This window comes from Chiloscyllium plagiosum, chromosome 1 (genome assembly GCF_004010195.1).
Source record: "Chiloscyllium plagiosum isolate BGI_BamShark_2017 chromosome 1, ASM401019v2, whole genome shotgun sequence".
Lineage (NCBI taxonomy): Eukaryota > Metazoa > Chordata > Chondrichthyes > Orectolobiformes > Hemiscylliidae > Chiloscyllium > Chiloscyllium plagiosum.
Window position 1 is genome coordinate 149,290,655 of NC_057710.1, and position 15,679 is coordinate 149,306,333.

The 15,679-nt window shown below is 41.1% G+C and overlaps 1 protein-coding gene across 5 annotated transcripts in view; it reads left to right on the forward strand.

Moving 5' to 3' along the window:
* lsm6 (LSM6 homolog, U6 small nuclear RNA and mRNA degradation associated) overlaps positions 1 to 13,487 on the forward strand; it is a 28,091-nt gene extending 14,604 nt beyond the window's left edge. For 4 of the 5 annotated variants that reach the window (XM_043699226.1, XM_043699252.1, XM_043699244.1 and 1 more), the window contains 3 exons: positions 6,449 to 6,563; positions 9,723 to 9,836; positions 13,092 to 13,487. In XM_043699226.1, the coding sequence (XP_043555161.1) occupies positions 6,470 to 6,563; positions 9,723 to 9,836; positions 13,092 to 13,126 (243 nt within the window). In that variant the 5' untranslated portion in view covers positions 6,449 to 6,469 and the 3' untranslated portion in view covers positions 13,127 to 13,487. Of the gene's footprint in view, positions 1 to 1,986; positions 2,224 to 6,448; positions 6,564 to 9,722; positions 9,837 to 13,091 lie in introns of all 5 variants that reach the window. The other variant, XM_043699236.1, reaches the window with a different exon arrangement.
* The last annotated feature ends 2,192 nt before the right edge of the window (positions 13,488 to 15,679 follow it).

The window sequence follows — 15,679 nt, forward strand, 5'->3', positions numbered from 1 at the left end:
CCTGGGTCTCTGGGTTAGCCCGGGTCCCCAGACCCTTACCTGGGTCTCTGGGTTAGCCCGGGTCCCCAGACCCTTACCTGGGTCTCTGGGTTAGCCCGGGTCCCCAGACCCTTACCTGGGTCTCTGGGTTAGCCCGGGTCCCCAGACCCTTACCTGGGTCTCTGGGTTAGCCCGGGTCCCCAGACCCTTACCTGGGTCTCTGGGTTAGCCCGGGTCCCCAGACCCTTCCCTGGGTCTCTGGGTGATAATACCTACCCACCAGGCCACCATCTCCTTCCAGCACATCCACTAGTTTCCCTTTACCATCAGCACGTTACTTTCTTCCAGAACTTTGATACATTGGTTAAACATGTTTCCCCTTTCACAAAACCTTGTTGACTCTTCCCGATGTGGATGAGGGTAGAGCAGTGGATGTAGTGTACATGGATTTTAGTAAGGCATTTGATAAGGTTCCCCATGGTAGGCTTATGCGGAAAGTCAGGAGGCATTGGATAGAGGGAAATTTGGCCAATTGGATAGAAAACTGGCTAACCGGTCGAAGGCAGAGAGTGGTGGTAGATGGTAAATATTCAGCCTGGGGCCCAGTTACAAGTGGAGTTCCGCAGGGATCTGTTCTGGGTCCTCTGCTGTTTGTAATTTTTGTTAATGACTTGGATGAGGGAGTCGAAGGGTGGTTCAGTAAATTTGCAGATGATACGAAGGTTGGTGGAGTTGTGGATAGTGAGGAGGGCTGTTGTCGGCTGCAAAGTGACTTAGATATGATGCAGAGCTGGGCTGAGGAGTGGCAGATGGAGTTCAATCCTGCCAAGTGTGAGGTTGTCCATTTTGGAAAGACAAATGAGAATGCGGAATACAGGGTTAACGGTAGGGTTCTTAGTGAGGTGGAGGAACAGAGGGATCTTGGGGTCTATGTTCATAGATCTTTGAAACTTGCCACTCAGGTGGATAGAGCTTGTAAGAAGGCCTATGGTGTATTAGCGTTCATTACCAGAGGGATTGAATTCAAGAGTCGTGAAGTTGCAGCTGTACAGGACCTTGGTAAGGCCACATTTGGAGTACTGTGTGCAGTTCTGATCGCCTCACTTTAGGAAAGATGTGGAAGCTTTGGAGAGGGTGCAGAGAAGATTTACCAGGATTTTGCCTGGAATGGAGAATAGGTTGTACGAGGATAGGTTGCGAGTGCTCGGCCTTTTCTCATTGGAACGGCGAAGGATGAGGGGTGACTTGATAGAGGTTTATAAGATGATCAGAGGAATAGATAGAGTAGACAGTCAGAAACTTTTTCCTCGGGTACAACAGAGTGTTACAAGGGGATATAAATTTAAGGTGAAGGGTGGAAGGTATGGGGGGATGTCAGGGGTGGGTTCTTTACCCAGAGAGTGGTGGGGGCATGGAATGCGCTGCCTGTGGGAGTGGCAGAGTCAGAATAATTGGTGATCTTTAAGCGGCAATTGGATAGGTACATGGATTGGTGCTTAAGCTCGGACAAATGTTCGGCACAACATCGTGGGCCGACGGGCCTGTTCTGTGCTATATTGTTCTATGTCTATGTCATCCTCATTCTCTTGAGATGGGTGATATTCTACCAACTCAGCACTCTCCCAATGTCCTCTGGCTCCACCCACAGATTGCCACCTTGTTCACTAATGGGGCCTGGTCTTTCTCTGAGTACCCTGTTCCCATTGATGTACTTATGCTTGCAGAATATCTTGGAATTTTCCCTACTTTTACCAGCCAGAGTTTTGTCATATCCCCTCTTTGCTTTCCTAATTGTGTTGTTAATCTCCACCTTGCACTTTCTGTATTCCATTAATACCTCCACTTGTACCTGCTAAATGATTTTTCTATTTTGCCCTCATCATATCCAGAATACCTGTGATCATCCATGGTTCTCAGGGCTTGCTATTCCTTCCTATCACTGTAGGAGGAACATGTTGGGCTTGTACTCTCTCCATTTCCCCACTGTACCCAACTGCTCTTCTGTAGGTTTCTGTAGGTCGGAGTGGTGACAGCACAGACCAGGGGGCTGCTGGGAAGGTAAATTTCCCTCTTAAAGACTGACTTGTGAATAGGTGAAACGAAGACTGAACAGGAGTGGACGGGGACGCTTGGATTGCTAGGCACGTATACTGTGGCTAAACCCAAGAAACTACACCTGTAGTGTCTCCCACCCATCATCCTCCTCTTAACTGAAAAAAGGATTGTGTGTGTAGGGTTGATAAGGTAAGGGTTTTTTCCTCATTTATTCCACCTCTCTTGGCAATTTAGGGCAGAGGGGATGGAGGCTCGGGCAATTTCATGCTCCTCTTGCAGGATGTGAGAGGTAAGGGTCATCATTAGTGTCCTTGCTGATTTCGCTTGTGAGAGGTGCACCCAACTCCAGCTCCTCTCTAATTGCATTAGGGAACTGGAGTTGGATGAACTTCAGATCATTTGGGAGGCTGAGGGGTTGATAGGGAGGATAAAGGTAGCTGGGTGACCATCAGGAGAGGGAAAGGGAATAGGCAGACAGTGTAGGGATCCTCTGTGGCAATTCCCCTCAACAATAAGTATACTGTTATGGAAACTTGGAGGAGATGAATTACTGGGGAAAGTCACAGCAGCCAGGTTTCTTGCACTGAGGCTGGCTTTGTGGCTCAGAATGGGGAAGAATAGGAGGGTGATAATGATAGATTCAATTGTGAGAGGAACAGACAGGAGACTCTGTGGTCGCAATCGAGACTCCCTGAAGATATGTTGCCTCCTAGATGCCAGGGTTAGGGATGTCTCTGATCGAGTCTACAGAATTCTTTAAGGGAGAGGGAGAGCAGCCAGAAGTCGTCATACACATCGGTGCGAACAGCATAGCCAGGGAAAGGGATGAAGACCTGAAAAGAGAATATAGTGAGTTAGGTTGGAAGCTAGAAGGCAGTATGAGCAAAGTAGTAATCTCAGCATTGCCGCCGGTGCCATAGGCTAGTGAGGCTAGGAATAGAGAGCGAATGTAGAGGAACATGTGGCTGTGGGGCTGGGGTAGAAGGGAAGGCTTCAAATATGTGGATCATTGGGGTACCTTCTGGGGAAGGTGGGACCTGTACAAGGACAGTTTATGCCTGAACTGGAGGAGTACAATATCTTGGGTGGGAGGTTTGTTAGAGCTCTTTGGGATGGTTTAAACTAGATTGGCGGGGAGGGGGGGGGTGGGGAACCAGCAATATGGATCAGATGATACAGTATGTAATGAACAACCAGATACAAAGTATGCAAAGAGTCTGTGAAGTCTTGATAGAGCAAAGGTGTAGTCAGTGTGATGGGTTGAAGTGCATTTATTTTAATGCAAAAAATATCAGAAATAAGGGTGACGAACTTCGAATTATCAGTAAATTGATCAGTACTTGGAATGATGATGCTCTGGCCGTTAGAGACTTGGATGTCACAGGGGCAGGAATGGTTGTTGGATATTCCAGGGTTTAGATGTTTCCAAAGGAATAAAGGGGACGGAAAAGAGCTAGAGGAGTGGCATTGCTAAGCGAGGATAGTATCACAGCTGCTGAAAGGGAGGTCATCTGGGAGGGTTTGTTCTACAGAATCAGTATGGATGGAAGTCGGAAACAGCAAAGGAGTAGTCTCTTTATTGGGGGTTTTCTACCAATCCTTCTGTAGCAACAGAGATACCGGAGTAGATTGGGAGGCAGATTTTGAAAAGGTGCAGAAGTAACAGGGTTGTTGTCATACTTGACTTTAACTTCCCTAATATTGATTGGAACCTACTTAGTTCAAATAGTTGGATGGAGCAGCTTTTGTCAGGTATGTCCAGGAAGAGCTCATGACTCAATATGTAGAGGGGAGGCCATATTGGATTTGGTACTTGGCAACGAACCATGCCAGATGTCAGATCTCTCTGTGGGAGAGTAGTTCAGTGATAGTGATCACAACTCCCTGATGTTTACTATAGTCATGGCGAGGTATAGGAGCAGACGGCATGGGAAAGTATTTAATTAGGGAAAGGGGAATTAAAATGCTATTTGGCAGAAACTGCAGCTCCTAAATTGGGAACAGATGTTTTCAGGGAAATGTATGACAGAAACGTGGAGGTTGTTTAAGAAGCACTTGCTGGTTGTGCTAGACAGGTTTGTCCCACTGAGGCAAGGAAGGGATGGCAGGGTGAAGGAACCTTGAATGACAGATGTAGAACATCTAGTCAAGAGGAAGAAGGAAGCTTACTTAAGGTTGAGGAAACAAGAAACAGACAGGGCTTTGGAGAGTTACAAGGTAACCAGGAAGGAATTAAAGAATAGACTTGAGAGTGAGAGGGTGCATGAAAAAGCTTTAGCGGGTTGGATTAAGGAAAATCCTAAGGCACTCTACACTTATGCGAGGAACGAGAGGATGGGAAGAGAGAAGATTGGGCCGATCAGGGATAGTGGAAGGAACTTGTGTTTGGAGTCAGAGGAGGTGGGGAGGTTTTTGATGAATACTTTTCTTCAGTATTCACTACTGAGATAAACTTTTGACGTTTCTGAGGACAGAGTAAAACAGACTGATATGCTTGAGCAGGTTGATGTTAAGAAGGAGGATGTGCTGAAAAGTTTGGAAAGCAAAGATAAATAAATGCCCTGGGCCAGATGGGATATATCCAAGGTTTATTTGGGAAGTGAGGGAAGAAATTGCTGCACCTTTGGTGATGATCTTTGCATCCTCAATGTTCACTGGAGTAGTATCAGATGATGGGAGGGTAGCAAATGTTATTCCCTTGTTCAGGAAGAGGAATAGGGATCACCCAGGGAATTACAGACCAGTCAATCTTTTGTCTGTGGTGGGCAAATTATTGGAGAGGATTCTGAAAGACCAGATTTATGATTACTTGGAAAACCGTAGTTTGATTAGAGATAGTTAAAAAGGTGTATGGTATGTTGACTTTCGTTAGTAGGGGGATTGCTTTTTAGAGCCGTGAGGTTATGCTGCAGCTCTTTGGAGGCCTGGTTAGACCACACGTGGAATATTGTGTTCAGTTCTGGTCAACGTTTTAAAGGAAAGATGTGGAAGGTGCAGAGGAGATTTCCCAGGATACTGCCTGGGCTGGAGGGCAGGTCTTGTGAAGAAAGATGAGAGGTGACTTGATAGAGGTGTACAAGATAATGAGAGGCATAAGATAGATTGGATAGGCAGAGACTTTCTCTTTGTCTATTACAAGGAGACATAATTTCAACATGATTAGAGGAAGGTTTAGGGGAGATGTCAGGGGTAGGTTCTTTACACAGAGTGGGTGTGTGCACATCCAGCAATGGTAAGAGAAAGTGAGGACTGGAGATCAGAGTCGAGAGTGTGGTGCTGGAAAAGGACAGCAGGTCAGGCAGCATCTGAGGAGCAGGAGAATTGATGTTTCGCAACAGGACGCTGCCAGACCTGCTATGTTTTTCTAGCACCATACTCTTGACTCTGCAAGCGGTGGTAGTAGAGTCAGATCCATGAGGGACATTTAAGCGCCTCTTGGATAAGAACGTGGAAAATAGTACAGTGAAGGGAATGCAGGTTAGCCTGATCTTAGAGTAGGATGAAACGTCAGCACAATGTCAAGGGCGTGTACTGTGCTGTACTGTTCTGTATTTGCTCACTGTTAGCTGCTCCAGTCTACCTTGACCAGATCCTGCCTTGTTTTATTCTAATTTGCCCTTCCCAATCCAAAACTCTTTATTTTGCAATTTATCTGTTTCTTTACCCATACTCAGTTTAATTTGTACCATGTTGTGATTGCTATCACTCAAATGTTCCCCCACCAGAATTAGATCCAGGACAGTGTCATCTCTTGTTTGGCCCTCAACATATTGGCCTAAAGGTTTTCCCTGTACACAAGTCATGACGTCAACTTCACCCAAGCCCTTAACACTATGTCTATTCTAGTTAATGTTGGAAAAGTTGAAATCATCTATTATAATTACTTGTTTGTTATTATTTTTACACGCCTCCCCAAATTGTGCAAAAGGTTTCTCCTCCATTTCTTGTCAGCTCTCTGGGAGTCAATAATAAACACCTAGTAATATAGCTGTCCCTTTCTTATTCCTAAGCTCTACCTGCAAAGCTTCATTTGATGACCCCTCAAAGATATTTTTCCTCACTGCAGTAACCAACTCCAAAACTAATAACGCAATGCCTTCTCCTTTGGCATTTTAAATAACAAATTATATCGAACTTATTTTTTTCCTTGAAGTATTCAACTATTTTTCTGCAATTAATTTAAATTACCAAATTCAAATTGATGCTTTTGGGGGTAAAGTAAGCGTTTTCTGCTAATACTTGCCACTGCTTTTTTTTGTTTGTCTTTCACTCATTCTCCGCTCACACTCTAACCCCCCTCTATTCATGACTACAAGTTGTACATGTATAGAAACCCTTGTCAGTTTTTTGCAAAGTTGGTTTTGAATTATTTATGCTTGTATTGTCATTTAGGAAATGTTTCTTTCTGATGCAGGGGCTTAGGCTGAAATAAAAAATGAGCCTGCGAAAGCAAACACCCAGCGATTTTCTAAAACAGATCATAGGGAGACCAGTAGTGGTCAAACTGAACTCAGGCGTGGATTATCGAGGTACAGTAAGTCCTACTTAAAATTGTAATTGAGTTCCTGAAAATCTCAACTTTGAGTGAAATAATTGTAAGTGAACCATGAGTTGCCATCAGAATCTGGGTTAAAACCAGTGCTGGGTTTGGACATTTTCATCTCTGGACAAACCAAATGTACAAGATGAAATAGCCTTTTGCACATGTGCAGCACTGTGCATTCCTAGCTGAAATAATTTGCAAAACAGAACAGGTCATTTTAATTGTAAAAGGTACTGCATAAATTGAAGGGAGAACATTGGAGGGCTATGCAGAAAGAGCAGGCGATGAGACTACATTTAGTTGATAGGTATTTAAAAATTAAGCTTTGAAATGATATGCTGAATAACTTCCTTCTGTGATAATTCCATGATTCAAAAGAAGTTAAGGAGAGGCCCTGTAATCCCAGCCCACTGGCCCTTCCACTAAATTCCACAAGTCTTTGTCATATTTTCCTGTCGAAGCCTCTGAAACCTTTTCCCCTTTCTACCTTCTACAGCTGTTCCAGTCTTACACTTGTGCATTAAAAAAAATTATCATGAAATGCTGTATTATATTTTTTCATTTTCGCATCTTTTATCTCAATATATTGTGTGTAGTTGCCCTGACGACTTTCTTTCTGATCATTCTTCACTCTGAGAACAAAACATTTAATCCTGTGCCACAGATACAAGTCTTTCAGTCACCTTCAAATGAATTTCCAATATTCTTTGTCTGAACTTCAAAAGATTGTCAATAATATTTATATTCATTTATTGTAACCTGTGTTTCTAATGTCAATAGCATTCGCAAACTTTGTAAATTCAGAAATCATGGCTCAAACTGATTAGGAAGCAGGCCTTGAAGAATAAACATCTTTAAAACAAAGCAATATTAACCAGAACAGTGAGGTTTTACTGTAATGGAAATTGTGCCTCTTTACTGCTTAAATGCTGGTGAAAAAAAAGGCCAGGTTACAGAAGTTTTATGGCACAGAAAGAGGCCATTCGGCCCATTATACCTGCACTGGCTTGTTAAATGAACATCATTACCTGGTTCTAATTTCCTGCCTTTTCCCCCATACCCTTGCACATAATTTGTATCCAAGTAATCACCCAGTGACTTCACAAATGCCTCAACTGAGCCTAATACCACCACAACTCTAGGCAGTACATTCCATACCCTAACTGAGTGAAAAGGATTTTCCTCACTTTGCCCTGTTTCTTTTGCACTTTAGACCACTTTATTTATTTCTATATTGTTCTTGCAACAAGCAGGAGCAGTTTCTCTATCTACTGTCTAGTCCTCGCATGATTTTGAAGACCTCCATCGGTTCTCCTCTTAGCCCTCCTGTTAGTCCCAACTTCTTCAATCATTCCTCATCCCTAGAACAATTTTTTATACCACTTCTGCACTTTGTCCAATGCTTTCACATTCTTCCTATAACATGGCACTCGCAACTGTACCCAGTACTCCAGCAGAGGTCTACCAAGTATCTACATTAGTTCAGCATAATCTTATGAATAAAGCTGCAGCTACTGTATGCTTTACTGTATTTATTGCTCTGCCTTTACTTATCCTGCCACTTTCAAAGATCTGTGGACGTACACAGCCAGATTCCTCTACTTTTGCATCCTCTGTTGGTAGAAATGTATCCACTATTTAATATTGTCTTTCCATTTTATTCCTACCAATGTGTTTCACTCTGCACTTGTCTGCGTTGAAACTCATCTGCTATGTGGCTGCCTACTCCACTGACTTCTTCCATGCCTTGTATCTTTTGCAAAGTCCCAATACTGACCCCGGGGATCTCCACTAAAAGACCCCGCGAACATCCACTAAAACTACCCCCTACCCCCTCAGACCATAAAATGTGTTGCTCTGCCCATTCTCTCAGCATTTTGCTAATGACCCTTTTATAACATGGCCTAAACTTTCCTCACAGGTCTGTTGTTTTGTACAGTACCACGCAGCTTTCTCAACGTCCATGTGCACCACATCAACATCAACAGTGTTACCTTCATTGAGCATTTTTTATTTCCTCTTCAGAAAGCTCCAAGTTAAACATGATCTTCCCCTTACGAAAAGTCAGCAAGGATTTTTAATCAACCCACCATTTTCCATGTGATTATTTTTCTATCCAGAATAATTGTTTCAAGAAACTTCCCCACCACTGAAGTTAAGCTGACTAGTCTGTTACGATGGGCTTATCCTTGGCACCTCCTTCAAATCTAGGGAAGTCTAGGCCATTGCAATTTCCACATTCACATCCTTCAAAATGTTTGGATGCATCTCAATGATTCCTGGTGCTTTGTCAACGTAAGCTCCAACAGTCTTAGCAGACATATCTGCCCTATCAGTTTGGAACCCTTCTAGTGAATGATTTCATCCGCTGTCACCGTGGACTGGTCAGCGTCTCTGTAAAAGAAAGATGCAAATTATTCATTTGACACCTCAACCATGCCCCCGCCTCGAAGTGTATGGCAACTAGTTGTAATAGACATTATTTTAAAAGAAGAAGTAAGCATAATCTAATGACTAAGATTAACAGAAATCTTGATGCTCAGTTTACTTGTGTATGTACTGCTTTTTCAGTTCATGTGTATACATAACTGAAGTTGAAACCTCAGTTTATCAGTACTAGATTTTCCTTTATAAATGGCGTCCTTTGCCTACAATGATAGCACCTGTACTTTTACTGCTGCTGTATTGCCAACTAGTTGGAGGCTTGTCCACCTGATGGATAAAGGATAGATGTTGCTGCTTTGTTTTGTTTTTAACTTTTTCCCGCATTCCCTTTCTCAGTGAAGATAAGGAACTTGTCACTAAAGCTGGCCTTTCTAATTTAATGAAGGGATAAGTCCCAGGTGTCTACTTGTCAAATAAAATTAATAATCTTCATTTTAAAATAGAAATTAGTTGTTCAGTTTCAACCATTTGTTTAAAGAGTAAGGGTTCTTTAAATTGAATATTTTTATTCAAGTATAATATGAGGCATTCTTTTGTTGCTCTGAACTCTAAGTTGTGGCTAAACCATGATGTAATATTAAATTCACATTTAGTTCTAATTTCTGGTAATCATTACTCAGTTATAAAACTGAATATTGCATTGAGCATTCTAGTCTTGGATTTTAATAAATTTTAATTGCAGTTGTCTCACTTTTGCCAGGTGTTTTGGCTTGTCTGGATGGTTATATGAATATAGCACTGGAACAAACAGAAGAATATGTAAATGGTCAACTTAAGAACAAGTATGGCGATGCATTTATTCGAGGCAACAATGGTAAATTCACTTGTTTCCTTTCGAAATAAAATTTGAAAGTTATGCTTTATATTGGACTGTAAAACTACAAAGGTTTTTGAAAAAGTGTTCATCCGGAGACTGTTTAGGTGCGTGCATGACTCTCTTGTGCTTTCTGTCTGCTGATCAGTTTATCTCATCTATTTTGTTTCTGTATTGTTCCTGTCTCTTTCTTGAAGAAAGTCACATTGTTTGTTTTTTAAAATACAATAAGTCCTTGCTCCCCACAAAGGGTAGAGGCATGGATTTCCCATGGTTACCAAGAAATCAAGAATACCATGGAGCTAAGCACTTCCCCTATGCACCCAATACATGCCCCAACATGTTTGAAAAGCATTAAAACATTGCAATAAACACATTTAAACTTTTAAATCGATGCATTACTAAAAAGGAAATGATATTACTGTAGTTAACAAAACTTTATAGTACTGTATAAAAATATGTACTGCAGTAGTCGATTCAATATTGTTACAGTGTTCAATGAGATGAGCAGCATCTTAGTTGATATTTAACAGCCATCAGCTGTTGATCAGGAGATGGAGGCTGGAAGCAAGACAGCAGTGGGGAAGGAGCACACAGTTGTGATTCATCTGCTGTCTCTAGACTTGCTTGGCTTTTGTAAACTGCATCATATGGGAAAGTGCAATACTTTTTTAAAAAAATCCCTAATAACCTCTACAAAAGGAGCCAAAGTATTTTCTAATCCCTTTTGACTTGAATGCTACATCCAAGAGAAACATCATATTTAAACAATAAATCTGTTATCTCATTAAAACATCAAATTCCTCCTCTTAATCTGAACATGCTGTAGAGCCTCACCATCCCAATTGAAATCTCCAGCAAAGATCTATTTCTCTTTTCTGAATATAGATGAAAAATATTCATTAAGACCTCACCTGCATCCTCTGGCTCCATGTACAGATTGCCCCTTTGGTCTCTAAAAAGCCCCACTCTTTTCCTGATAATCCTGTTGTTTTAATATACCTATAAAATACTTTTGAGGTTTTCCTTAATCCTATCTGCCAAAGACCATTGTGCTTCCTGTTTTCCTGAAGGGCCTCCCCTGTTTTTAATGCCATCACGGAGGAACGCACTGGCCCTGCGTTCTCACTATGCTACTTTTTAAAAGACTCCCACTTTCCAACTGTAGAATTATCTGCAAGTAGCTGCTCCCAGTCTATATTTGCCAGATCTTGTCTAATCATATTGAAATTGACCCACCCTCAATTTAGACAATTAACCTCTGTACCTTCCTTTATCCCTTTCCATAATGACTTTAAAACTTAGAGCTATGGCCATTTCAACAACCTGACTGGCTTCATTCCCAAGGATTAGCTCCCCATCTTCAGTAGGGCTGTCTATGTACTGGCACAAAACCTCTCCTGGTTGCTCTTTAAAAGTTCCACACCCCCGTCTAATCCTTTCACACTAAAGTGATCCCAGTTAATGTTAGCTAATGGGGTTCCATTCTTGAGTACGTTTGAATAGATTAGATTACTTACAGTGTAGAAATACGCCCTTCGGCCCAACAGGTCCACACCGACCCTCTGAATTGATTTGTACACAAGTCAGAATGCTGCAGAACAATATAAAGTAGCCATTTGTAAGTACAGAAAATGTTTGTGTTGGATCTTTAAAATTGCACCCATTTGTGGGATTCAGTTCGTAAGTATGAACGTTCTTCAGTTGTACATTCTTAAATTGGGACCTCCTGCATAGTTTTAGCACCACCTCCCTATTTAAATTACATTCCCTTTGAAATAAAGGCCAAGATTTCATTTGCCATCCCCATTGCCTGCTTAACCTGGAACGCTAGTTTTTGTGATTCATACATGAGGGCTCTCAAATTCCTCTTCTGTAGCTTTCTGAAGTGTTTCTACATTTAAATAACACTTAACTCTTCTATTCTTCCTGCCAAAGTGCATAACCTTACATTTTCTCATAATATATTCCAACTGCCAAGTTTTTGCCCACTCACTCAAACTGTCTGTATCCCTCTGCAGATTGAGTCATTCTCACCAAAGTATTTAAACTATTTAAAATCTTGACCACAAATTAAATTCACATCAGTTTTTTTATTAACTTGAGCAAATATCCCACCTGTCTAATGTAAAGTGCAGCTCTGATATTGAATCATGTGAGGAGTAACTTGTTTTTGAATATATCTAATAATGCAAATATTATTTAGGAGTTCAGAGATGGGGAACAGGGATCTTTAGTAGATGCAGCTTGCTCTGCTGGTTTATTTAGTACGTTTCGTTTCCAAAAGTGACGCTTGTTTAAAAGTCCCTGGTCAGAAATATGAATAAAACTGTTCTTGACTCATGTCATGCTTGGTGTGTTGGTGATGAAAGAAGCAATTAGTTTACCGAGCAACAAAGAATATAATTCTTTAAATAAAAGATGAAATCAGTAAGCTTGATTAATTATTGCCTTTTCACTGGAAAAATGCCACAAAGTTAAGGGGAAAAGTGCATGATTGTGTGTACGCTGGAATACGTTGCTTTAGAGTCATAGAGATGTACAGCACGGAAACAGACCCTTCGGTCCAACCCAACAATGCCAACCAGATATCCCAACCCAATCTAGTCCCACCTGCCAGCACTCGGCCCACATCCCTCCAAACCATTCCTGTAAATGCCTTTTAAATGTTGTTATTGTACCAGCCTCCACCACTTCCTCTGGTAGCTCACTACATACATGTACTACCCTCTGTGTGAAAAAGTTGCCCCTTCGGTCTCTTCTTTATCTTTTCCCTCTCACCCCAAACCTATGCCCTCGAGTTCTGGACTCCTCCACCCCAGGGAAAATACTTTGTCTATTTATCCTATCCATGCCCCTCATGATTTTATAAACCTCTATAATATCACCCCTTAGCCTCCGATGCTTCAGGGAAAACAGCCCCAGCCTATTCAACCTCTCCTTATAGTTCAAATCCTCCAGCCCTGGCAATGTCCTTGTAAATCTTTTCTGAGCCTTTTCAAGTTTCACAACATCCTTCCAATAGGAAGGAGACCAGAATTGCATGCAATATTCCAAAACTGGCCTAACCAATGTCCAGTACAGCCGCACCATGATCTCTCAATTCATGTATACAACGTGTTGGAAATTTTGTTTATTCTGGCCTTGCGTTATCAACAGTACTGGCCTCTGTATATTAATAAGAGATTAAGTGGTGTTTGGTCTGTTTTTCCTAATCTAGAAAATCTTTACATTTTCTTTCTTTTTTTCTTTCAGTGTTGTATATAAGCACACAGAAGAGGAGACTTTAGATGATGATGTGCACCAAATGTCATGTTTTTTGATTTTTAAAAGACAAAAAAGTTTATTTTTTAAGCAAGGAGAAGACATCCAAGTACAGTAGTTCTTTTCAATTTTTGGTTATCTGCAATATGCGTGATCGTTCCTCATAAATAAGGATGATTGATTTATATTTTCTTGAAGCCTTCATTTGGTGGTTTTTCAGAAATGGATAATGGCTGTAATGTAATATATAAAACCGGAAGTTTGATTCAGGCAAGCACTGGCCTGTTTTGGAAACACTGTGTACATTTTAAGCTAACTACCTGCTTAGGGAAAAGTGACTTCATTGCTGACACTGTTGTGAATAAAGGACTTGATGTATGTGTCTCACTTTGTTTAAGTTTAATATCACCACAAAAAATATATTACAAATACTTCATCATCAAGGGAAAGGGGGAATGTCATGAAGACGTCTGTTTGGAATCCATTAGTGCAATCATTGCTGTATCTATTCATGAATTTTCTGATTTTGATTTAAATAATAATTTTTTCCCTGAGGCTCTTTGAGCCAGTAAATAGCAGCAGAGTTGTACAGAATTGTTTCCCATTGTGGGAGAATCTCGGACCACCGGGCATGATCTCAGGTTAAGGGACAGAGTTGAAGCAGAGGGGAAGATTAATTTTCTTCTGAAATTAGCACTTCTGTGGAATTCTTTACCACAGCAGGCTGTGGAGACTGCATTGTCTTATACGTCCAAGGCTGAAATAGATTTTTATTAGTAAGGGGATGAAAGGATATGGGGGGGGGAAAAGGCAGGAAAGTGGAGTTGAAGATTGTCAAACCAGCCATAATCTCATGGAAGATGGAGCAGACTCAGTGGACTGAATGGTGTATTTCTACGTCTTATGGTAATTCTTGATATAATACAAAATATTGTAAGAGTAGATAATTTGTGGAAAAACCAAAAGAACTGTGGATGCTGTAAATCTGAAAAAAAGTAGAAATTGCTGAAAAAGCCCTGCAAGTCTGGTAGCATCTGCTAACTCTGACTTCTCTCTACAGATGCTGCCAGACCAGTTGAGCTTTTAAAACAATGTCTATTTTTGTTTTAAATAATCTGTGAATTGATGGCCTGTAGCTCTGCCAGAAAACTTTGCAGCACAAGGAGGCTATTTCACTGATGGGTGCCTTTGCTATCTCTGATCGAGTTATCAAATTAGACATGTTCCTTTACTCTTCCCTCATAGACCTGCATTTTTAATCTTTTCAAGTAAACATTCAGTTCTCATTTGAAAGATATGTTTCTTTTCTGGATTTTGAATTGGATGTTAAGTTTTAAAATGGACCAATTTCTTTCTTAGCCTTTGTGTTTATATATAATTTATTTTTTCCCAGGACTGACAGTGCACTGGGAGCAACATTTGTTTAACAAAGCTTTTCACCACGTCTGATTTTCGGTATTATAGATGTTGTTGGATCACTGAGCAGAGAACCAGTTGCTTGCTGTAGGGAGTGGATATCTGATCTCTTTACTATAGGGCCTTTCTTGCTTACCACCTACTGGTGGGAGACTTTGGAACAAGTTATCCATGGCCTTAATCTAGAGGTTGAGAAGAAAATTAAATTTGATATATTTTTCCAGATATATCTGCTTTTTTTGGGCTTTTTAAACTGCTAGTCACATTTTGAGGTGATGGGTGTTCTTGACTTTCACAGCTTCTGCTTTGAGTTCTGCTACTTTGCAATGTTTTGCAATTTTCAAAATATTTACTTGATTATTGCACATGATTCTGTTGTCTGGTTCCTCTTTAAGGACATTAGACAGCTCTGATCAGAATGTTTTGAATGAATTTCCATAGGTGTCCCACAATACCAAAGTGGTCAAATCAACACGAACACAAGCTGGTACCAATGCAAAACAGTCCCAACTTAATCAGGAACAAAGTTACAATAGCCCTTAATACTAAACATGTTATCTGTAATCCTATTGGGCCCCGTAAGGTTACAATATGTCTAGAGTCTCTTGTAGATTTGTGCAGTTGCTCTCTCTCTGGTGTTGTCTCTGGATCTGTGAAGCTGCTTTCTTCCTCTCTCCCTCCCCATGATTAGCTGGTCTCTGCTTCTTGCCATGCTGGTCTCCTCAGAAGGTTTCAAATGATTCAAGCTGCATTCCAAGAGATTCTAAGAGCGAGATCTGCAGGTGAACCCTTTTCTATAGCTATTAGATGGTCTTTTGAAACTTTGGCCAATCAGGGAGGTACACTTAATAGTTTGAAGTGATGTCAGGTTACTGTTAGTTTCTTTGTGTAGCAGGGTCTGGTCCCTTTGTGTTGGGGCCCTCCTTTGTTTCATGGATAAGTTGGGGTATGTCTTGTCCAGGACACCTGTTGCCTTTTAAGTTATGCTAATGTAATTAACACCTGGCTGCTCTGTTTGTACTGTGTGTCTTTTGCGATTTCAGTTTTACTTGGTCGATGTACCCAGCGTTCCTTGTTGTTTAGCCAAGTTAGCAATCTCTGTATTTTATCAGTAAAGAGGCTACTACAATGCTAAAATAAATTGGCTTGCTTTTCACAGGTCA